At 49.0% G+C, this 22,027-nt stretch overlaps 1 protein-coding gene across 1 annotated transcript in view; it reads left to right on the top strand.

Annotated features, from left to right (window-relative positions):
• PIP5K1C (phosphatidylinositol-4-phosphate 5-kinase type 1 gamma) overlaps positions 1 to 22,027 on the top strand; it is a 55,435-nt gene that overhangs the window by 4,301 nt on the left and 29,107 nt on the right. The window contains exon 2 of the mRNA XM_087816644.1: positions 21,774 to 21,805. Coding sequence (XP_087672770.1) covers positions 21,774 to 21,805 — 32 coding nt within the window. The remainder of the gene's footprint in view (positions 1 to 21,773; positions 21,806 to 22,027) is intronic.

Genomic DNA, 22,027 nt, shown 5'->3' with positions numbered 1-22,027 from the left:
GACACCTACTGTGAGCCATGTAGGGATCTAGGTGCCTAGGCCACTCACATCAGTGACCAGTGGGATTCCCTCGCTGCCCTCTGGCCTCTCAGATTGGTGGGAGGGTAAACAGATAAGACCAGGGACCACAGTCTGTGGCCCCCCTGGACAAATCCTGTCCATTGCTGTGTTTTGTCAATAAAGTTTTATTAGCACACAGCCATGCCCATTCACTCACACGTTGGCCATGCACCTTTCATGCTACAATGGCAGAGTTGAATTTCGAGACAGAGACCTTCTAGCCTGCAGTGTGGCAAATGTTCACTATCTGGCCCTTTGTGGGAGATGTTTGCTGACCCCTGAGTAAAACCATGCTGGATAGTGGTGAGTGTACAGAGGGAAATGAAACATGTAGTGGGAATTTGAGTGACCAGGGCCTGCTCTAGGTGGTCAGGAGAAAAGGTGGCTTGAGTGAGAAACATCAGCTGAGGGTGGAGCTTTCAGGCAGAGGGAACTTGCAAAGGGGCCCTGAAGCCAAAATGAGTATGATTCCTTTGAGCCACAGAAGCTAAGTGAATGTGTGGGACAGGGGCTGAGATAGGCAGGGCCAGCCACATGGGGCCCCGGAGACCCTGGCTCTGCCTTGGTTTTGTTCTGAGTTCACTTGGTGCTGGAGTGTTGAAGCAGGGCAGTGAGCACTGAGTCAGTTTTGCAGAGCATGCTCTGGTTGCTTGGTGGGGAAGGGGCTGTGGGGTGTGAGGGGGCTGGATGGGGGTAGAGGGCGGTGAGGGAGATGAGGAACCCAGGAGGGTTTTGACCTATGTGCCCTGGAGTTGGTGGTGGGGTGAGGAGGGCCCAGGAAGGAGCAGGTCTAGGGGGCTGAGCTTGCACTGTTGTGGGAGGAGCAGAGAGGAGGGGGTGCTGCCCATGGGGCCCCCAAGGCATGTGGAATCTTACTGACCAGGCAGTAGGGTGGTCTGGGTGGACCCTGCCTTGACCTTGGACAGTATGCCTCTGAGGAGAGGTCCTTGCTTTCTACATTGGTTTTTCCTCTGAAGATGAGGGCAGTGGGGTCCCAAGGATTCAGGGAGACAGAAATTGGTGAGACCTGTAGCCTCTGGTGGCACTCTTTAAATTACATCTGTATGAACTGGCTATTTACAGATGGGGAGGCCCAGGTTCCAAGGGGGTCTTGGGCCCCCATGCCTTCCATTCCCAAATCCTGTCACCTTGACCAAGTCGAGTGTCACCATGTGTGACAAGGCAGGTCGAGACCCACTGGAGATTTTCCCACTGCTGCCAGCTGGACTCCCAGCCTGAACCGTGGGACTGCCCCTGTGTAGAGGATTACTGAGTAAGGGGATTAGCTGTGGGGCCCTGCCCATCCCGGCACCTCCTGCCCCATCAGGCCGCACCAGAGGGAGTGGGGTCCACCCAAGGGGCCCCACATGCCTGAACCAGTGGAAAGGAAAAGTTTTGGAGACCTGGCCTCTGTCTTTGATTAAAGAAAGGAACCCCAACATTTTGTCACAGTTGTCTCTGTCACCTATACATCATGCATGCATATCATGGTCTTTATCCTGGATGGAGGCATGGAGTTACTGTTGAAGGTTTTAGGGAAGTTTGAGTTTGGTCGTGTTCTGTGGGTTATGTTTCTCTCACACGTTTCCTCATGTGTCCTCTACTGGGGAGCCGTCTTAGCTGGAGGTGCATCAGGCACTATTGGCAGGAGATGGTACAGTATGTGAACAGGTAAGGGGACCAAGGGGGCAGGTGTAGATGGAGAAGATAAGAGACACGGAAGGAGAGCCAAGAAGTGGGGTCCCAGCAGCCACAGAAGGAAGTTACTCAGCTGTTCTGTGCCTCAGTTTCTTCATTGCAAAGGACTTGCTTTCCTCTGTGGTTCACGTGAGGATTAGATGCCTCAGTGCCCAGGAAATGTTCAGAACAAGGCTCAGCATGTGGCAGATGCTTAGTAAGTGGGGAGCAGAGGCACATGACTTGGGCTAGGCGGCCTGGGACCAGCTCTGTGTGCCCCCATCTGGTAGGGCAGTTGGGTGGCCATGCGGAGCAGCGTAGTCAGCCTAAAGTCTGGGTGAGCTGCCTCTAGGGCCCCTTGGGCTGCTGGCTTAGTGCGAGCCCATTTGGCCCTGGTCCTGACTGTGTGACCTGGCCATGTGTCTGTCAGGGGAGACCCTGGGCCTCTATCAGTAAGGATGGCTTAGGATCCACTGTGTGACAAACATCCCTGCAACTCAGTGGCCTGTCCCAGAGGCTTGTTTATGCCAAGAGTCCCTGGCAGGTCAGCAGGGAAGTGAGCTCATTGTAATTACCCAAAGACCTAGGTGTTGAGTCTGCTGTCACCCTGAATGCCTATTCACCTGGCAGAGGTGCACATGCAAATCCTGGTCCACAGCTGTGGTTTCAGTATCATTAACAGGGCCTCCTGCCACATTTAGAAGCGCTGTAGCTTTGATGATATATTCTGATGTTACCTGACAGATGATGACATTTGGTGGTGACCAGTGTCATGCTCTAATAATACTGCAGAGCATCACCTGCATGGTCGTCTCTGTTGGCTGAATTCCTGGAGGCAGAACTGCTGGGGTGGAGGCTCCCTCCATGCCTGTTTAATTTTGAAAGGTGCTACCATATTGAAATGTACCTGGGATGTGGTTTTTGTTTTGTTTTTTAATTTAAGATTTTTAAAAATTGATTTAGAGAGAGAGAGGAAGGGAGACGAAGAGAGGAAGGGAGACAGAGAGAGAGAAACATTGATATGACAGCAGAACATTGGTTGGCTGCCTCCTGCATGCCCCTATTGGGGATTGAGCCCACAATCTGGGCATGTGCCCTGACCGGGAATTGAACCAGCAACCTTACGGTGCACAGGACGATGCCCAACCAACTGAGCCACACCAGCCAGGACCTGGGATGTGTTTTAATCAGGTGTGGTGAGGCCCACAGATCAGGGTAGGTACACTGAATAAGCTTATGATTAGCTAGTTTGAATAATTTCAGTGGGCTCTGCATGGGAGGGGCAGGCAGCCAGTACATGGCCTTAGGGTGATTGGGGAAGGGGAATATGGGCTTGTGTGTGAGAGTTAAATGAGGTGGGGATGTGTGTGGATTGCTTGGTTTGTACATCAATGGTACATTCACAGGGAGTTGTTTGTGATCTCTGAGTTGGCCAATTCCAGGAGAGACAGTCCCCCAGGTTTGCGAGGCCCCGAGATGTCAGTATCATAAAATATAGAAAGTAAAAAATTATGTGATTAACCCAAAACCAGATAGACTGTTCTGAGTTCCCTTCGGCAGTGGGTGAGAGCTTGTGTCTGGTCCATTTCTCTCATCTTTGCCAATCTTATGGGTGCAAAGTGACATCTCAGCAAAGTTGCAATTTGGATTTATCTTGTAAATAGAAGTGAAAGCTTTTCATGTTGTTTTTCCTTTAACTGTGTCATCTTTGTTGTATTAAAAATATATTCCAGCCTGGCCGGGTGTGGCTCAGGAGTTGAGTGTCGACCTAGGATCCAGACGATCGGGGTTCGATTCCCAGTCAGAGTACATGCCCTGGTTGCAGGCTTGATCCCCAGTCAGGGGCGTGCAGGAGGCATTGATGTTTCTATCTCTCTCTCTCCTTCTCCTTTCCTCTCTCTGAAATCAATAAAGATATATTAAAATAAATATATATGTATGTGTATATATATATATATTCCAGCAAAGACAAGCAAGCTGTGTGACTTGCCCACCCAGGTCACACAGGGACGGTGACAGGACTGGTGGGGGGACTCTCACCTGCCCTCTTGTCCCTACAGTATTCTGTATTTTTGTCAGAGCTGGAAAATGGAGCATCACCCACTAGGGAGTCAGGGCTATCGCAGAGGCTGTCTCTTTGTTGTCTTTGCTTAAGCCAGCTCTGTGGGTCCTGTTCCCGTCTGTCTTGGTTCCACATTTACAGATCCCTCTTTATTGCTCACCCCTGCTCCTTTCTTTAATCACACACATCTGAGAACTCTTCTGGGAGCTGTATATGTCTTTCTCATACTCAGTTGAGTTACCAGTCTTTTATTGACTTGTAGGCACTCTTTATATATTATGACAGTTTTTTCTTTTAATTTGTGATACAAGTGCAAGTAGTTTTTTCCCATCTTCTCCTATGCTGCTTATTAATGCCAGGCAGGTAATTTTGTTTTTCTGTGGTCAAATTTACCAGCCTCTCCTTTTATGGTTTCCCATTTTGACGGAAAAGTCTTCCCTGTTCAGTGGTTATATTTAAATTCTTCTAGTACTTCTATAACTTCACTTTTTTAGCAGTTAGATTCTTACTATATTTGGAATTTATCCTGGCATAAGGCATATGAGGCTTTAGTTGATTCAAGCTTTTCCAGGTGGCTCAGATGTATCTGAGCCCCACTCTGTGGATAATCTGCTTTCTTTACCAATTTGAGATGCCACCTTGATTATATACCAAGCTTCTGTATGTGGCTGGTCTATTTCTGGACTTCCTATTCTGTCACATATGTCTGCCTGTGTCTCATGCAGCAGGTATGTCTTAAACTACAAGTAATAACATGCTTACTGGGAAAAAGCAACAGCCAAATCTGCATGCAGTAGAACATGAATGGCTGTCTCTCCCTCTCCATTTCTATGAAGGCAATGACCATCGTCAGTCCAGTAGTTTTTTCTCTCCCTTTACCTACCTGTTCCACATATATTATTCTTTTTCAATATTTTATTTTGTAAACTTTAAAGCCTGAAGAAAAAGTTGCAAGAATGTGAAGGTGAACGCCTGTAATACCCTTCACTGAGGTTCCCGAGCTGTGTGTGTGTGTGTGTGTGTGTGTGTGTGTGTGTTTGCCAGGCCATTGGAAAGTCAGACATGATGTCCTTGATTGCAGACATGATGCCCCTATGTCCCTAAATACATAAGTGTAGTTGATTCTCGTTTGCAGTACTTCTGTTCTATAATGTTGCCATTAGTACTGAGTTCTCGAACACTGAACCACTGCTCCTGGGGAAGTGGAGGGTTTAGATTGCTGCAAGCCTCTGTTCATCACATTTTCTCAGCTGATCAATAAGTAACCTTGTGTTTTGTGTGTTTCTATTTATTTACTTAATCCTCACCGGAGGATATTTTTTCCACTGCTTTTTCAGAGAGAGTGGAAGGGAGAGAGGGAGAAAGAGAGAGAGAAACATTGATGTGAGAGAGACATCGATTGGTTGCCTCCCACACGCTCCCCAACAGGGGCCAGGAATTGAACCTGCAACTGAGGTATGTGTCCTTGGCTGGAATCGAACCCAGGGCCCTTCAGTCCACAGGCCAATACTCTAACCACTGAGAAAAACTGGCCGGGGCTGTATTTCTATTTAAAGACACCTTATTTAATGTACATTGTTGCTTCGTTAGCACCGTGCTCCCAGCCCTTTAACCACGCCTGAACCAAGCTGCTCTAAAGCACCGCATCTTCTCTGTAAGGCACATCTCAGCCTTCTTGTGCTTAGGAACCCTAGACAGCACTTCAGCTTTACACTTGGGAGACATTTTAAACAAATCACCAAAAAAAGCACAAAAATGCAAAAGAAGTGGCACTTGCTAGACCATGAAAAGGTTGCTTATATCTACAGTACAAGAGCTGAGACAAAAAGTCAGAGTGTTGCCTGATTTGACCCCAGCTGGGTACATGTGGGGGTGACTCAAAATTTTCACTGCCCTGCATGTGTCTGTGAATGACCGTGAGAGCCACATGAGGACTGATGTGGAGTTAAAATAAATTTTAGCCAGAAGGTGAGTTTGCAGCTATGGAATTTGCGAATAGTGGGCATCAACTGTATGCCATCTAAGCAAAGCTCTTCTCTTGGCTCAGTGCAGGGGTCGAGTGTAGGAAATTTAGCATGGGCGCAGTATTCACAGTTTCATTAACCTAGAATTGTCCTGAGCTGGAACTGTTTGTTCCTTCTCTAGGTTTCAGTCCAGGATCACACAGCACTTGGAGACCTGGGGACAGTGAGGTCACCCAAGAACCCATAACAGGACAAGTTTCCTTCCTGGCTGACAGGTCCTCTGTGGACCTTGACCCCACTGTCTGAGCCTTCCACCTGTGGATCCTTTGAGAATGAGCTGCCCCCCCCACCTCATCCCTCTTCCACTCTGCACACTTCCGGTCCTCTGCCTGCTCCTCCAGAAAGCCCGTCCAATTCCCCCAACCAAGGTTGCCCCACTTAGCCCTTCCCATCGCCTCATGGGACCATGCATGCATAGTGCTGGTTGTCTGCTGCCCTTGGGTTGGCTTTGCCCAGAGCCTGGTGCCCTGGACTTTGGCAGCAGGGCCTGTGCTGGGCACAGACAGGTGTTCAGCCATGTTTGTGGCCTGAGAGGTGAAGGTTCTGGAACCTTCTTTATGTTTTTCTTGAACACTGGGGCATTGGAAAACTGTAGCAAGTGGCTTGGGCCCTGCAGAGTTCTGGATTTATCCTCCCCCCACCCCCACGTCCTCTGCTAGGCTTCCTGTTTACCATTCTGGAAATGCATTCATTCTGTGCAGGGAGGTCAAGGGAGGGTGAGGAGCAGAGGAGGCTGAAAGAGTCCAGGCAGATCTTGTCGGGGAGGAAGGGCAGGGTGGGCTTCTGTCTGGGCTTTGCCCCTGGGACTACCCCCTACTCCATTCAGCCCCCAGCTGCACCCTCCCCTCAAGCCATATCAAACCCTTTGCTGGTCCTTGAAAGCTAAAATGCATCCTGTCCTGTCACCACAGGGCCCTTGCATGTGTATGTGTGTGTTGGGGGGCTGCCCCCACTTAGAATTCAGCACTCTCTTGTGATTTTTCTTTTCCTTCCTTTGGAAAAATGTCTCATGTTGATGACAAAATGCAAGCCTGGCTCCACCCCCAGGCACCTCTGTTGCCAGCTTCTCTGTCCCCTTGTGAGGCACTCAGCCATGCGCAAGTGCCCTGGTCACATACCTCCTCCCATTGTGTTTATAAAATATACTTTATTCTACCTTTTGACTTTTTTCCTAAACACTTTTGGGTAATAGCTTTATTGAGATATCATTCACACACTATACATTTTACCTAAGGTGTACAATTCATTGGTTTTTACTATATTCACAGTGTCGTGCATCCATTACCACAGCCAATTTTATTTTATTTTTTAAAGAAAATATACCTAATGAACTGATGAATTTGTCTAAAGAGATTTCCAGGTAGAATACCAAAAGTGACAGCCAACTTCTCATAGCTGTGTTTGAGAATGTACAGAAAGAAATGAATTAAAAAAAAAAAACCAAAAAAAAAAAACCTGTTCTGCTTTCAAGCAGGATACCACAGTAATTTTAAAACATTCTTATCCACCCAAAAGGAAGTCCATCCCTATTAGCATCACTTCCCACCCTCTCCCCAGCCCCTGGCTCCCAACATTCTACTTTCTTTATGAATCTGATTCTTCTAGGGACCTCATCTGAGTGGAATCACACAGTATTTGTCCTTTTATGACTGGCTTATTTTATTAAGCACCCCCAAAAGAAGCCCCGCCCTCATCAGCAGTCATAATAGTCACTTGCCACCCCCTCCCCAGCCCCTGACAACCACTAGACCCACTTTGTCTCTCTGAATTTGCCTGTTCTGGACATTTCACATAAATGGAATCACACACTGTGTGGCCTTTTGTGTCTGGCTTCTCTCACTGAACATCATGTTTTTAATGTTCATCCACTTTGTAGCAAGTGTTAGTTCTTCATTCCTTTTCATGGCTGCATAATATTCTAGCATGTGGATGGACCACATTGTGTTTATCTACTCACCAGTTGATGGACATGTGGGTTGTTTCTACCTTTTGGCTGTTGTGAATATGCTGCTGTGAACATGCATATACAGCTTTCTGTGTGGACAGATGTTTTAATTTCTCTTGGGTGGATGCCTAGGAGCAGAACTGCTGGGTCACATGGAAACTCTGTGTTTAGTCTTGAGGAACCACCAGGCTGTTTTCCGCAGTGGCCATAACATTGCACATTTCCACCAACTGTGCATGAGGGCTTTGATTTCTCCATGCCCTAACTATACCTAATTATTGTCCATCTTTTTCTTTCTGGCCATTCTGGCAGGTGTGAGGTAGTATCTCCCTGTGGTTTTGATTTGTATTCCCTTGATGACTGATGATGTTGAACATCTTTTCATGGGCTCATTGGCCATTTGTGTATCCTCTTTGGAGAAATGTCTGTTCAGAACCTTTGCTTTTCAATTGGGTGTGTTTTTTATTATTATTATTGAATTGTAAGCATTCTTTATATATTCTAGATACAAGTCCTTTACCAGATATGTGATTTGCAATATTTTCTCCCATTCTATGGGTTGTCTCTTTACTTTCTTGATGGTGTCTTTTGATGCACAAGTGTTTTTAATTTTGATGAAGTCCCCTTTATCTTATTTTTTGTCTGGTTGCTATGCTTTAGTTGTCATATCTAAGAAACCACTGCTGAACCTGAGGTCATAAAGATGTACCTCTGTTTTCTTCTGAGAGTTTTATAGTTTCAGTTCTTACATTCATTTTAAATTGAGGTAACATCACTTAATATGTAAGCTTCAGATGTGCAACACTTATTCAGTAGTGGTACACAATGTAGCATGCTCACCACCAAAAGTCTAGTTTCCATACAATGTGCTTTGAGTTATTGTTGTGTATGGTGTGAGGCAGGGCCCAGCTTCATTCCCTGCCTGTGGAGATCCAGGTGTCCCTGCAACCCTTGTTGAGATGATTTTGTTCCCCTCTGAGTTGTCTTGGCACCCTTGTAGAAATCAGTTGACTGTAAATGTGCCGGTTTAGTGTTCTGGATTTTTTTACTGTTGTTGTTGTTAATCCTCACCTGAGGATGTTTTTTCCATTCATTTTTTTAGAGAGAGTGGAAGGGAGGGAGGGGAAGAGATAGAGAGAGAGAAATATCAGTGTGAAAGAGACACATCGATTGGTTGCCTCACACATGTCCCCTGACCAGGGCCGGGGATCGAGCCTGCAACCGAGGCATGTGCTCTTGACCAGAATCAAACTCACAACCCTTCAGTCCATGGGCCGATGCTCCAGCCACTGAGCCAAACCAGCTAGGTCTAGTTCTGGATTCTAACTTGATCTTTTCTGGACTATTTTGCTGATCTCTGTGCCTGTTTTTATGCCAGTACCATGCTATCTTAGTTACTGTAGCTTTGTAGTAAATTTTGAAATGGGGAAATATGAATCTTCCAACTCTGTTCTGCATTTTGCCTTTTAATATACTAAGTCTGACTTGGTTCTTGGTCTCTGTCAATGCAGCTTGGAGCTGCCACATCCTTTTAAACACCTGTATAATATCCCATTGTATGCATTCTAGCCATTCATTTAGTTTGCTCATCAGCTCTTTATGGAACACCAACTGCATGCCAGGCCTGGAGGGAAGAGTGTTGGTTGTAGAGCAGAGGCTAGGGTGGAGGTCAGTCAGCACCAAGTGGTCCAGGCTTTGCCCCTGCGTGCACAAATGAGGAGAACAGATGGAGGGATGTCTAGATGGATGACGCCATGTTGAAACCCCAGGTGTATCATTTTAGCTATTGCTGCAAAATAAGTTACCCCAAAACATAGTAGCTTTAAATAATAATAAACACTTACTATCTCACAGTTTCTGTGGTTCAGAAATCCAAGGGTGGCTGAGCTAGGTGGTTCCCTCTTGGGATCTCTGATGAGGTCACATCGCAGTCAAGCTGATGCCTGGGGCTGCCTCATCCAAAGGCTTGACTGGGGCTGGAGGAGCTGCTCCTGAGCCGGCTCCCCCATGTGGCTATTGGTGGTAGCCTCAGTTCGGCAGGTCACTGAGTGTCCTTCTAGCATGGCGGCCACTTCCCCCAGTGAATAATTCAAGAGCAAGGTGAGATACAATTAAATGTTAAAAAAGACTAGATAGATAGATAGATAGATAGATAGATGATAGATAGATAGATAGATAGATAGATAGATAGATAGATAGATAGATAGATAGATAGATAGATAGATTAGATAGATAGATAGATAGATAGATAGATAGATAGATAGATAGATAGATAGATAGATAGCCCGGCCAGTGTGGATCAGTGGTTGAGCATCGACCCATGAACCAAGAGATCACAGTTTAATTCCTGGTCAGGGCATATGCCTGGGTTGCAGGCTTGATCCCCAGTAGGGGGCGTGCAGGAGGCAGCCGATTGATGAGTCCTTCTCATCATTGATGTTTCTTTTTCTCCCTCTCCTTTCCTCTCTGAAATCAATAAAAACATAAAAAATATATTAAAAAAATAAAATAAGTACTATTATTTTTAAAAAAGATATATGTATAACCCTAGCAAGTTTTGCTCAATTGTTAGAGCATCGACCTGCAGACTGAAGGGTCGAGGGTTCCATTCCCAGTCAAGGACACATATCTTGGTAACAGGCTGGATCCCTGGCTCCCGTCAGGGTGAGTGTGGGAAGCAGCCAGTCGATGTGTCTGTCTCACATTGATGTTTCTCTCTCTCTCTGTCTCTCCCCCTCCCTCCTTTCTACTCTCTCTAAAAAAATCAATGGAAAGAATATCCTTGGGTGAGGATTAACAACAACAAAAAAGGATATATATAAATATGCAATTAAATATTTACTTTATAACTTTATATGTTATACATGCATGTTATCATACATGCAAGAATAAAGAATGAGGCAGATATTATCACACATCTTTCTTACAGAAAATTAAATTTTACAACTTCCCACTAGGGCTAAAAATTATATATAAGACCGCTTCTTAAACTTGAGGGTTTGGTAGAGATATGCAAATGCAAGAAAGTTTCTGGATGTTCACCAATATTATTTCAAATAAGTGCCTGTAGCAGCACTCTATAGTAAAACTTTTGGCATCGATGGAAATTTCTGTATCTGTGAACTCCAGTGTGCTAGCCACTAGCCTCATGGAGCTACTCTGCATGTGAAATATGCCCTATACAATCAAGAAACATAATTTTTATTGAATTTCATTTTGATCCAAATTTACATTTAAATATCCACATGTGCAGAGATATAGGAACCAGTTTTTAGTCTGTTGGGTTATACTAATTTGAGGTTGAGGCCAATTCTAAGCTCAAACTTTGTTATTGAGTCTCTAATGAAGTCAGAGCAAACTTCAAAAAAAAGAGCAAGGTGAACGTGGCGGTCTTTTATGACTCTGTGTCAGAAGTCACATGCTGTCATTTCAGCCATATTCTGTTGGTCACACCCACCGGCCATTGCAGAAGGATGTGCATACAAGGGTCACCTGGAGGTTAGCTACCACATCAGGCAGCTTATTTGGCTCCAGAGCCTCCCTCTTCTCATCTGTAAAATTGGGAGGTTGTACCTTTGCCTCATGGGGCAGATTGAGGCATGAGTTGAGCAGCTACTGCATGCCTGATTTCTATAATAACCCCAGAGCCCAGGCAAGTGTCCAGGGCCTGGTTCTTGCCTGGCTTAGCCAGCAACTTTCTACGGGACTTTGGGCAAGCCCTGCCACCTTGGCCTCAGTGTAGAATAGAGCCAGCTCGTTCCCTAGGATTCTTGAAGCCTAGACCTGCCCCCCTGGGAAACTGGGCCTGGGACTGGAATGTTGAGAGAATGCCTGGCCCCAGGCTCCTACCATTGGCTTATAGCCTGACTGGTGGGCATCCACCCTGTGAACAACATGAGCCAGACAGAGGGGGACTGCAGCTGAGTGGTCCCTGTGGCTCTTAGCATTCTGGAATTCAGGTGCAGTGTCTGTGGCCCAGCCTGGCTGCCGGAGAGTGAAAATATATCTGGGAGGAAAACTGGGCCAAGAAACCTTTCATGTGGGTCCTGAGACAGCACATGATCCTCACCAGACACCTGTGGGGGGAGCCCTCCCCTGGGGGAGCCCTCTCCTGGGTATGCTCTTTCCAGCTGTCCTAGCATCTGGCTCCAGGCTGCTGGCCCCTTCCCCAGTGGAGGTCTGCAGTTGCAAATCTGCTGTTGGGACCTAATGTACCCTTAGGGAGACCCTGTCCCCCAGAGCCAGGCAGAGTGTTGTTGGCTCCTGGAAAGGGGGGGCTCAGGCCTAGCAGCCAGAGCTGCATATGTCCCACACATTACCCATGGGCCCTGCCCTAGGCTTTGTGAGGGGCAGTCAGGCACCTACCTGGTGGGATCAATAGGGAGGACATCAGCACTGAGAGTCATTGGGTGCCCCCAAGTCCAGCCACACTTGAAGCCCATCATCTCTGACCTCTCAGGTATATTGGGGTCTGACAAGCTTTTTTGTGAGGGGCCACCTGATCTCTATCACACCTATTCAGTTCTGACCTTGTCGAGATTTGTATGAGTGGGCTTGACTGTGTTCCAGTAAAAATTTATTTCTAAAAATAGGTTTGGTCCACAGGGCAGTTTGTTGGTCCGAGTTATGTTAACAAATATCCTCCCCACACACCTTTTTCTTCAAGCAGCATGAGTTGGGTTTTTATTCAACACTAAACATCCTAATACCACTTCTCTGAGCTTCAGTTCCCCCTCTGAGAAGAGATAGACATTGCTTGGGACAGGGCAGGTCAGAAGCACCTCAGTCTCTGGCTTTGCTGCGCATTCAGCCCTTGGTTGGATGTCCAGCTCCAGGAAATGTGTGCAAGATGAGTGTGAGTTCTGTTCCCACAGGCCTTCCCCTGAGGCTCCTGATGGTGCTTGCCCACAGCCGCCTCCATGCAGCCGTCCATGTTCCTTGCGTGTTGGATACTCACTGAGTTCCCCTCTGTGCCCAGCACTAGGCTGGTGCAGGGTCACTGAGTGGGACAGGGAGAGGAGGCCTTCCCTGTGGAGGGGAGCTGGGAGACCACCAAAGGCAGGAAGGCAGGTGGAGTGTCAGAGGGAGAGGCCCAGGTGGCCAGGAGAGGGTAACACCTTAGGTCCAAGGACAGCACGGGGAAGCATTCACCAAGCCAAGGGGAGGTGGGGAGGAAGGGGTGCAGGCAGCAGCAGGGCCCAGGGCCTAAGTGTGCAAGAGAGCCTGAACAGTGTACAACCTGAGGGAGACCCCCTGAGGGTCCACCAAGCTGGAGGGGTGGGTGGGGGCCAGGCTGGGCTTGGGGGACAGGTGGGAGAGAGGCAGGTGGGAGTACCTGGGGGCAGTTAGAGGTAGGTGGGTCACTGCTAGGTGTGCCCAGGCGGGGGCTGGATGGTGAGCCTGGGGCCCTGGTGTGAATGGATATAGGCTCCCCTTGCCCCAGTGTCCAAATCTGTGTAAGAATACCAGTCCCCCCAGCCATGGTGGTGTGGGTCACATTGGGCAGAGTGTCCACTGTGTGGCAAGGGCTCTGTAGGTCACCCGGGCTCAGAGAGCGCACAACCAGGCATGTTTGTACCCAAGACAGAGCAAAAGTCAGTCAACAAACTTTGGTGAGCCAACAGTGCGTCGTGTCAGGCCAGTGCTGGACCTACCAGGAACTCTGTCCTTTAGCCCAGTTGAGATGGGAATAGGTGACCAAGTGGCTACAGGATGCTGGCCCAGGTGCCTGAGAACACATTGGAAAGCAGCAGCTCCACCTGGGGGGGGTCAGGGTGAGCCTTTGAAGTGCTTCTGGAGGGAGTGGCTGGTTGCTTGTGAAGACAGACCAGCTCAGGCTGCAGGGACCCAGAGTGCATGTGGGATGTGGGGGCTCCAGACCCCCTGCAGCTGCTTGGCCTTGAACTCACCCAGACCTCTAAGCCTCAGTCTCCCCAGCCATAAAGTGAGTTCAAGGACAATTACCTCCTGACGGTTTCAAGAGGGTTGGAGACATGGCTGGTAGGGTGTCAGCCTGTGTGGGGAACGTGTATGTGTTGTAGCTTTTTATTACAGGGAACTTCAAACAAAAGACAAAACTAAATAGGACAGTACAACTAAATATATTTTTATCATGAAATATTGTAAATACCCAGAGAATAATATAATGAACACCCACATACTTCCTGTTCCCAACATTTTTATATTGCTGCATTTGCTTCAGGGTTCCCCCTTGGCACTGCTGACATTCTGGGTCACTCTCTGGCTCAGGCAGGGCTGTCCTGGGCACTGTAGGGTGCTGAACAGCATCCCTGGCCCTACTCAGTGCCAGGAACACTCACAGTCATGACAACCACAGATGCCCCCAGACATCACCCAGTGTCCCCTGGGGGCAGAATTGCCTCAGTTGAGAACCACCTACAAATCATTTCTCTCCAACCTCAATGCCTGTCCTGGTCCCCAGTTCTCCTCTTGCCCCTCACAGAAAATGTTTGCCAACCCCTGACTTAAAGGATAAACAAAAAATGATCTGCTAACCCACACAGTGATATGTTGGTGTTTTTTATGTTATTCTGTGCTTTTCTGGGTGTTTTAAATCTTTTCTTATTAAACATTATACTTAGACAAAGAGCTAGTCCCCTTCATACATTTTATCCCCCAAAGAGGAAACACCCAGCTCCCAGGAAGCACTCATTGAGTTTGGAATAAGTGAATGAATGAATGTCAGAGACCTGAGTGACAGAGGGCAGGAGCTAGATGTGTAGAGATGTAGAGATAGAATGTTCCAGGCAGAGGGCATAGCAAGTGCAATGGCCCTATGGTGGAAATGTGATGAGCCAATGTGTATGAAACCTGTGACACAGAGCCTGGCACACTGGTAGTGCCCACTACTACCCATGTGATCAGTCACATTCGTTGGGCAGAATCTGCTCAAAAAATACATTTCTCCAAAGCTTGAAAACACTTGGCATTGAAGATCACAATTTACCTTTAACCTGGAGGGAAAAGATTTTATTAAGAAAATTTTCAACTGCACTGAAAGAATTGAACATTGGAAACACTACTTACCACTTGGAACCTACATTGACATTTTGCTGTGCTTACTTCATCCATTTCTCCTCCTCCTCCCATTTCCCCTCCCCCTTCTATTCCTCCCTCTTTCCAGCTAATATTCTGGATGTACTTCAGAATTGCAGAGATCAGCACACTCCACCTGTAAGTACTTCAGTGTGTGTATCATTAACTGGAGTTTTATATATTTCAACATGTTTTTGCAACGTTAACTACTTCGATCAGCTATTAACTCTAGAATTCTTAGCCTTTCCCAACCTAATACTGGTGGTAAAAGTCTGAGATACTGAAAAATGTGCAAGTTCTTCATTTCTGCCATGGCATAGTGTTGACCCCCAGGTTCACACCTATTCATTGTCATACCAGATGTGAACCTGGTAAAGAATTAGCAATTGGAGCTTTAGCATCTGTATTTTAATGGGAGAGGACATCTATATTTCACAGATAAAAATTAATCCTAGCGTGAAACCAGGAAAAGGTAGCCTATGAAGAGCAGCCATAGGTGCAAAGGGTAGAAACCTTCCATTCCACGTCTTATATACTTGCACTATGATCTTGGTTAAGTGGCCTGCCACCTTGCTGCACCCCGTTTCGTCCTAATGGTTGGTCAGTTGGTTCTCTTGGATTTTCTAAAATTTTGTCTTTTTTGCCCTAGCTGGTTTGGCTCAGTGGTTAGAGTGTTGGCCTGCAGACTGAAGGGTCCCAGGTTCGATTCCAGCCAAGAGCACATACCTCAGTTGCAGGCTCATCCCCGTGGCCTGGTCGGGGCGTGTGCGGGAGGCAATCAATCAATGTGTCTCTCTCACATCAATGTTTCTCTGTCTTTCTCTCCCACTCTCTCTGAAAAGCAATGGAAAAAATATCCTCAGGGGAGGATTAAAAAAAATAATAAAATAAAATTTTGTATTTCTCTTTCCAGTCTTCATCCCTTTTCTTTTTCTTGCCCAATTACATTGGTGAGTGCCCTCCCCCCCAGTGGAAGCTCTCAGCCACTCCCTTGCCTGTGGTTCATATTAATTTGTTTGCCATGAGTTTTTGCTTTGTACTTATTTTTAAATAAAGGCAGCTTTTCTTCCTGCAACCCTCACTTTTTTTCTTTCAGTTTCTTTTTTAAAAAAATATATCTTTATTGATTTCAGAGAGAGGAAAGGAGAGGGAGAGAGAGAGATAGAAATATCAATGATGAGAGAGTCATTGATTGGCTGCCTCCTGCACGCCCCCAACTGGGGATCGAACCCGCAATCCGGGCATGTGCCCTGACCGGAAATTGAACCCTGATCGCCTGGATCCTAGGTCAATGCTCAAGCGCTGAGCCATGCCCGGCCGGGCTCTTTCAGTTTCTTAGTAGTTTTTTTGAATATCAAATTCATGTTAAATTTTGTTGATTGCTTTTCTGGATTCTGAGATGTGATTGTCTGGTCTTTCACCTTTGAGTAACTTCCTAAATTTCTCCAAACCTGTTTTCCCACCTGTAAAATGCGATCGTGAAATGAGATCAGGTGTTGCCTGGCTCAGGCGCCTGAGTGCCCCAGCTCTGCTCCCTGCTGTGCCCATGCAATGCTGCCTCAGTACCACCTCCTGTATGCCCTCCTGGGATTCTGCCTCTGTGCCCAAAGGTTTGCCAGACCATTCCAGTTAATCAGGGAGGTGGGCCTGTGGCTGGCCCCCCGTGCCACTTCCTCCTTTGCAGGATTGCAGGCTCCTTTGCTGCTGATCGAAGCTGTGGGCCATGGCTCCACCTGGGGTACAGACCCTGTACAGATCCGACAAACCTCACATTCCCCTGCCACTCCTTTCCAGCAGTGACTCTCCCTGCTCTCAGAGAACTTTGCAGGTGTCTGTCAGCAGATGACAAAGCAGACCTGGTCCACCTGTTGGGGGAGACACAACACACATGGTGCTGAGTTCAAGGAAGACTGAAAAAGCCCGGGAGGTTGGGAAAGGGACCTTGGAGGGACTGTTTTGGGCGAGATGGTTGGGGAATAGCCTCTCTGAGGGGGTGATGTTTGAGCTAGCTCAATGAAGCAAGGGAGCAAACCCAGCAAGGGTCTGGGGTGATTCTGGTATGGGGGAACAGCACATGCAAAGGTCCTGAGGCAGGACCAGGCTTGGTGTGTTGGAGGAACAGCAAGGAGTCCTGTGTGGCTGAAGCAGAGTGAGGGGGAGGGGAAGAGGAGTGGGGTGTTAAGGGAGGCAGGTGACACAGTCTGTAGGATGTCTTGATGTAAATGGACATGATGTTTGCTCCCCAGGGCCGCAGTGGGGTTGAGTGAGACCCTGTGGCAGGACAGGGATGTGGTAGGCTCCCCTTCTGGTCACTCTGCCCATGTCCCCTACTCAGTGTCACCTGCCCCTCCTTGGTTCCCTTGGCTCCTGTGCGTCCTCATTCTGGGCCCTGCAGGCCTACATCCCTCTGCTAAGAACACCCTCCTCTGGCAGCTGCCTTCTTCCTAACCTATGGGACTTGGTCTTTCATACTCTGAACCAAGGCTGAGAAGCCACCTAGTGTCCTGGAGCCCAGTAGGTGCTCATTGCAGTGGATGGACTGCTGCATCTGTGAGGGTGGGGATGGGGCACCAACTTCTACCCATTTTTGCTTCACTGGAAATTTGACAGGCAGAGCCCCAGTCCCATCAACCCAGCTTGTGTTTTCTGTTTTGCTAATATTTTTTTTCTTTTTGTTAGTCTGCACCTTTTCTTCCCCATCCTTAATTTTGGTCTGATTGCTGAGTCCACATTGGCCTTGCTTGCTTTCAGGCTGGAGCCAGTTTAGTCATTTATTCATTCATTAACTCATTCATCCATGGTTTCTTGAGTGTCTCCTGTGGGCCAGGTTTTGTTCTAGGCCCTTTGGATACAGCAGCCTAGGGATACAAAGCCCGTGCAAAGGCCCTGAAGCAGGACAGCGCCTGTTGTGTTGGAGGAACTGGGAGAAGGCCTGTGTGGCTAGAGCAGAGTGAGCAAGTAGAGAGGGCGGAGATGAGGGCAGGGAGGGGATGGGGCAGGTTGAGAAGAGCTTTGTAGGGCAGGGGAAGACTTGGGTTTTTACCCCAGGGATCCCTGGAGGGCTGTGGATGGAGCAAAGATGGGGCCTGACTCCACTGCTCACAGGCACCCTTTGGTGGCTGCTGTGAGGAGGACAGACTGGGGTGGGGGTGGGTGGTGGGGGGCAGTGTGAAGGGCTGAGGAGACTGTGCTGGTCCAGGTGGGTGATGATGGGGCTGAGAGGAGTGAGGAGTAGTAGCATATTCTGGACAGAGTCAAGGTAGAGCCTAGTGCTGGAGGACATATGTTAAAGCCCTGTCCCTGGGTCCTAGGGGCCCATGGTCCTTTGGGAGCTTTCCCTGCCTTGGTTTCCACATCAAACAAATGTGGAGAAGCAACTCCTTCTGAGGGGAGAGGGGAGAGCCACTATGTCTGTCCCTTCATCTCTCTGTCCCTTGTCCGTTAGAAGTCAACAAGCATTCACAGGTGTCTGCTAAGGGCAGTGCCAGACCAGCAGGCAGTACAGCTGTGCCCTGAGGCGGGTCTTGGCCTGGAGATAGGGCTGCATAGGGCCTGCTCTCCCAGCTTTGTATGTCAGGCTCTTCCCCTCCTCCGGGCCAATTTTAAAAATTAATTTCTTCAAAAAAATGGGGTGGCTCATTCAGAAGATAATTGGTCCTATCTTGGGCTGAGAGGACCTCCACATCTGGGCATGGTCTCTGCCATCTCCAGCCTGGCCCAGCCAGTGGGAATGACCGCCACCCTCTGCAGCTGTGTGACCTCGTGCAACAGACTCATGCCTGAGCCCCAGCCCCTCTTCTGAAGATACATACAGGCTGAGAGTGACAAGGTCACTGCCCTCACAGTCATCACGCTGTGGTGGGGCAGATGATGAGGTTAAAAAAAGGAATTTCAGAGAGCAGGTGGGGACATGCAGATGGAAATACTGGGGAATGTGGCCTGAGTAATAGGACAGGGAGGTGACTAGGGTGGCCACTCTGAGGGGAGGCTGGGCTGAGACTTGAGGACCAAAGGGCCGGCCTCAGGGAGATCTGGGGGAGGGTGTTCAGGGCAGAGGGAATGGCACATGCCAATGCCCTGAGGTGTCTGTGTCCATTCCCTGCACCGCCCCCCACAGGCCCACAGAATTCAAACACCTTGGGTGTGGGAGCAGGACATAGGAGGTGTGGTTTGTGGAGGAGGCCAGGACTCAAGTGGTTACTGTTGGATGGGTTCTGGGCCCAGGGACCCCCATACAAGATATGTCCTGGTCCACTGCTGGCTCCCTGCCTTCTCTCCTCTTCCTTCCCCACACCCCAAATGCAAAACCATGAATTGTTCTGCTGTTGAGCAGCCAATGAAAATATTATGTCAGCTTTCCAGCACCTTCCAGTCCCCGCTTGCCACCAGCAGGGCTTTGGGATGTGCCAAAGCCCAGGTTCGTCGCTGTGGCCAGGACACTCAGGTGGGGAGCCTCAAACATCTGCCAGTAGGCACCCAGAGCCCAGCCTGACCCCCATGTGGCTGGTGTATCCTGGTTCAGCTGGCCCTTCTGGGGCCCTGCGTGGTGACTCAGTTCGTTGGCGTTGTCCTCTGTGCCAGGGTCCCCTCTGGTGGGCCGTGTGGCCTTGACCTTAGCCTTCAGCTAGTTGCCCCCCATGCAGACTCAGTTTCCCCATCTGGACCATCTCCTAGGAGGTCTCAGCTCCCTGCTTGCACAGGTGGGCACAGACTGCTGGGGTGGTGGTCATAACTGAAAGAGGACATGAGTCTCCACCCCTGCTGTCCTGGCCTGTACCTTTGGCTGTGTTGGCTTGGCTTTGTTTTATATTTTTTTAAATTAGAAATAATTCATATACCATAAAATTTACACTTAAGTATACAGTTCAGCGTTTTTTGTATCTTCACAATGTTGTACAACTGTCACTGATTGGAGCAGAACAGGTTCCTCCTCTGCCCAGTGAGATTGACCCCAGATGCCACACCTGGCCTGCCCCTCTCCCTTCCTGACCTGAATCCTTCCAGGCAGCCTGGTCCACTCTTGGGATTCCAACCCTCTCTGCACCCTGACAACACCCACAGTCCAGTCTCTCGCTGGTGTTCCCCTGAGCTGCAGACTCAGTGTCCAGCTGCCCCAATATGTCTCCATGTGGGCTCACAGGGATCTCACACTCAACACAGCCACAGTGTGCCTGACCATCCCTCCCAAACCTGCTCCTGCCCATCCCCCACCTCAGCTGGCAGCTCCTTCCTTCTGTTAATTGCTCCAGTCAAAATCCTTAGTCATTTCTGACTCCTTCCTGTTCTCACTCTGCCTCCAGTGAGTACAGCCTGTCTCTCCTAACTTTAGATCTTTCAGAAGCGCATTTCTCACCCTTTCTGAATCCCCACCTTGGTCTACCCCATTGGATCCCACCTAGACCAGGCCTTCCTCTGGCCCGCCTGGTCCCTATCTCCTGCCCTCCCCCGCCCCCCCCCCCAGTCTGTCATCCCTGAAGCAGCCACCAGGGAGTGCTTGTGAGCACCTATGTAAAGGCCAAGTCACTCTCTACCCAAAGCCCTCCAGGGCTCCCACCTCCCTCAGGGTCAAAGCCTAAGACCTCCCTTGTTAATCTGCACCCGAATCATTCTCCTGGCACTCATCCAACTGTACAGACCCTTCTCTGCTCCCTCCTGTGAGCCCTTGAGGGCAGGGGCCAGGTCTGTCCTGGTCATTACTTGCCCCCCCCCCCCCCCCCCCCGTTTGACACCCAGTGAATGAGTTTCCTGTTGCAGCTGAAACAAATCAATGCAAACTTGGCTTAAAACCATACACATTTATTCTCTGACAATTCTGGGGTCAGTAGTCTGACATGGGTCTCATTGGTCTAAATCCCGGTGTGGGCAGGGCTGGTTCCTTCCTGAGACTCCAGAGAGAACCATTTCCTGCCTTTTCCAGCTTCTGGAAGTGCTGTATCCCTGTTTGTGGCCCTTCTCCATTGTCACAGCCAGCCGCACAGCCTCTTCCATCTCTATGACTCTGACCCTCCTGCCTCCCTCTTATAAGGACCCTGGGATGGCCCTAGGTCCCTGGGGAATCTAGGGTCATCCCCATCCCAGGGGCCTTAATTCTGTGTGCAAACCCATTCCTGGATCAGGACATGGACATCTTTTGTGGGCATTATCTGCTGATCACCCTCATTGAACAGATAATCCTTAGCAGAAGCCACTTTCCCCATAAGGACACTGGGGCTCAGAGAGGTCAGTGGTGGGGCCCAAGGCCTCCCTGCTGGGAGCTAGGATTGAGGGAATGGCCCTGAAGGAGGAAAATTGCCCATTTTCTCACCATGAACTTCCTTAGGCCAGGGAGTGCTCCTGGAAGTTGTGGTGAAAAGAGCTAAGTCCTTGGCTGTTTTTCCAGAACTAGCTCCCTAGATAGGGCCAATAGAGCTGGTACCATTGCTCCATCCTGGGTCCCTGACCACTGCTTACTGACCATAGCTCCCCAGTGCCCCGGGCCCTCCCCACAACATCATCCCAACCTCGAACCTCTGGGTCACCTGATTTCTTTGTGACCCAAGTGTCTCCTGGTTAAGCCCTGTTCCTACCAGCAGAGGAAGATGGCACTTTGTGAATTCAGTCAGTTCTTTCCAACAAGGACCTGATGTCTTTGGGGTAAATGGTGGGTCAGAGTTGGGGGGTTGTCTCTCCCTGCTGCTCCTGCCTGGGGGTTACCCAGCATCCAGTCATCCTACCACCTCAGCCTATCCTGTCTCCATACTTCTGTTTTCCATGAGGGGTTCTTGTGACCCTCCCTAGGGACACAGAGTACCTAATGAGGTTGTAGGCACCTGTGTGTGAGGGGGGAGCATGGTCAGCAGCCTGAACCCCCCTTGGAGCCCCTGACATGGGAAGATGTGTAGTTTGGTGGGCTAGGCCCTGTGGTTTGGACTCCCTGCTGCCAGTCTGAAGTCTCCCTTCTTTTCCTCAGGTTTGGCCCAGAAAAAGACTGCCCTGACTGAGGTAAGTGTCCTGTGGGCCCTATCCTGACCTGTCTCATCCAGGAGACAGACAAGGAAGCACCCAGCCCTGCTTGGGTCCTGTGGACTCACGGCAACTCACTGTACCTCTCTGGGCCCAAATGATGGCAAATGTGAGATGGGTGAAAATCCCATCCCCCTGCCAGCATCTGGAGTTTCAGGGAGGGATGCAGGTTGGGGAGGGACAAGGCCCAAGGACTCAGCC

Source organism: Miniopterus natalensis, chromosome 4, assembly GCF_054644295.1.
Source record: "Miniopterus natalensis isolate mMinNat1 chromosome 4, mMinNat1.hap1, whole genome shotgun sequence".
In the NCBI taxonomy this organism is placed as follows: Eukaryota; Metazoa; Chordata; class Mammalia; order Chiroptera; family Miniopteridae; genus Miniopterus; species Miniopterus natalensis.
The sequence above is the reverse complement of the archived record's forward strand: the minus strand, read 5'-3'. Positions and strand labels throughout refer to the sequence as shown.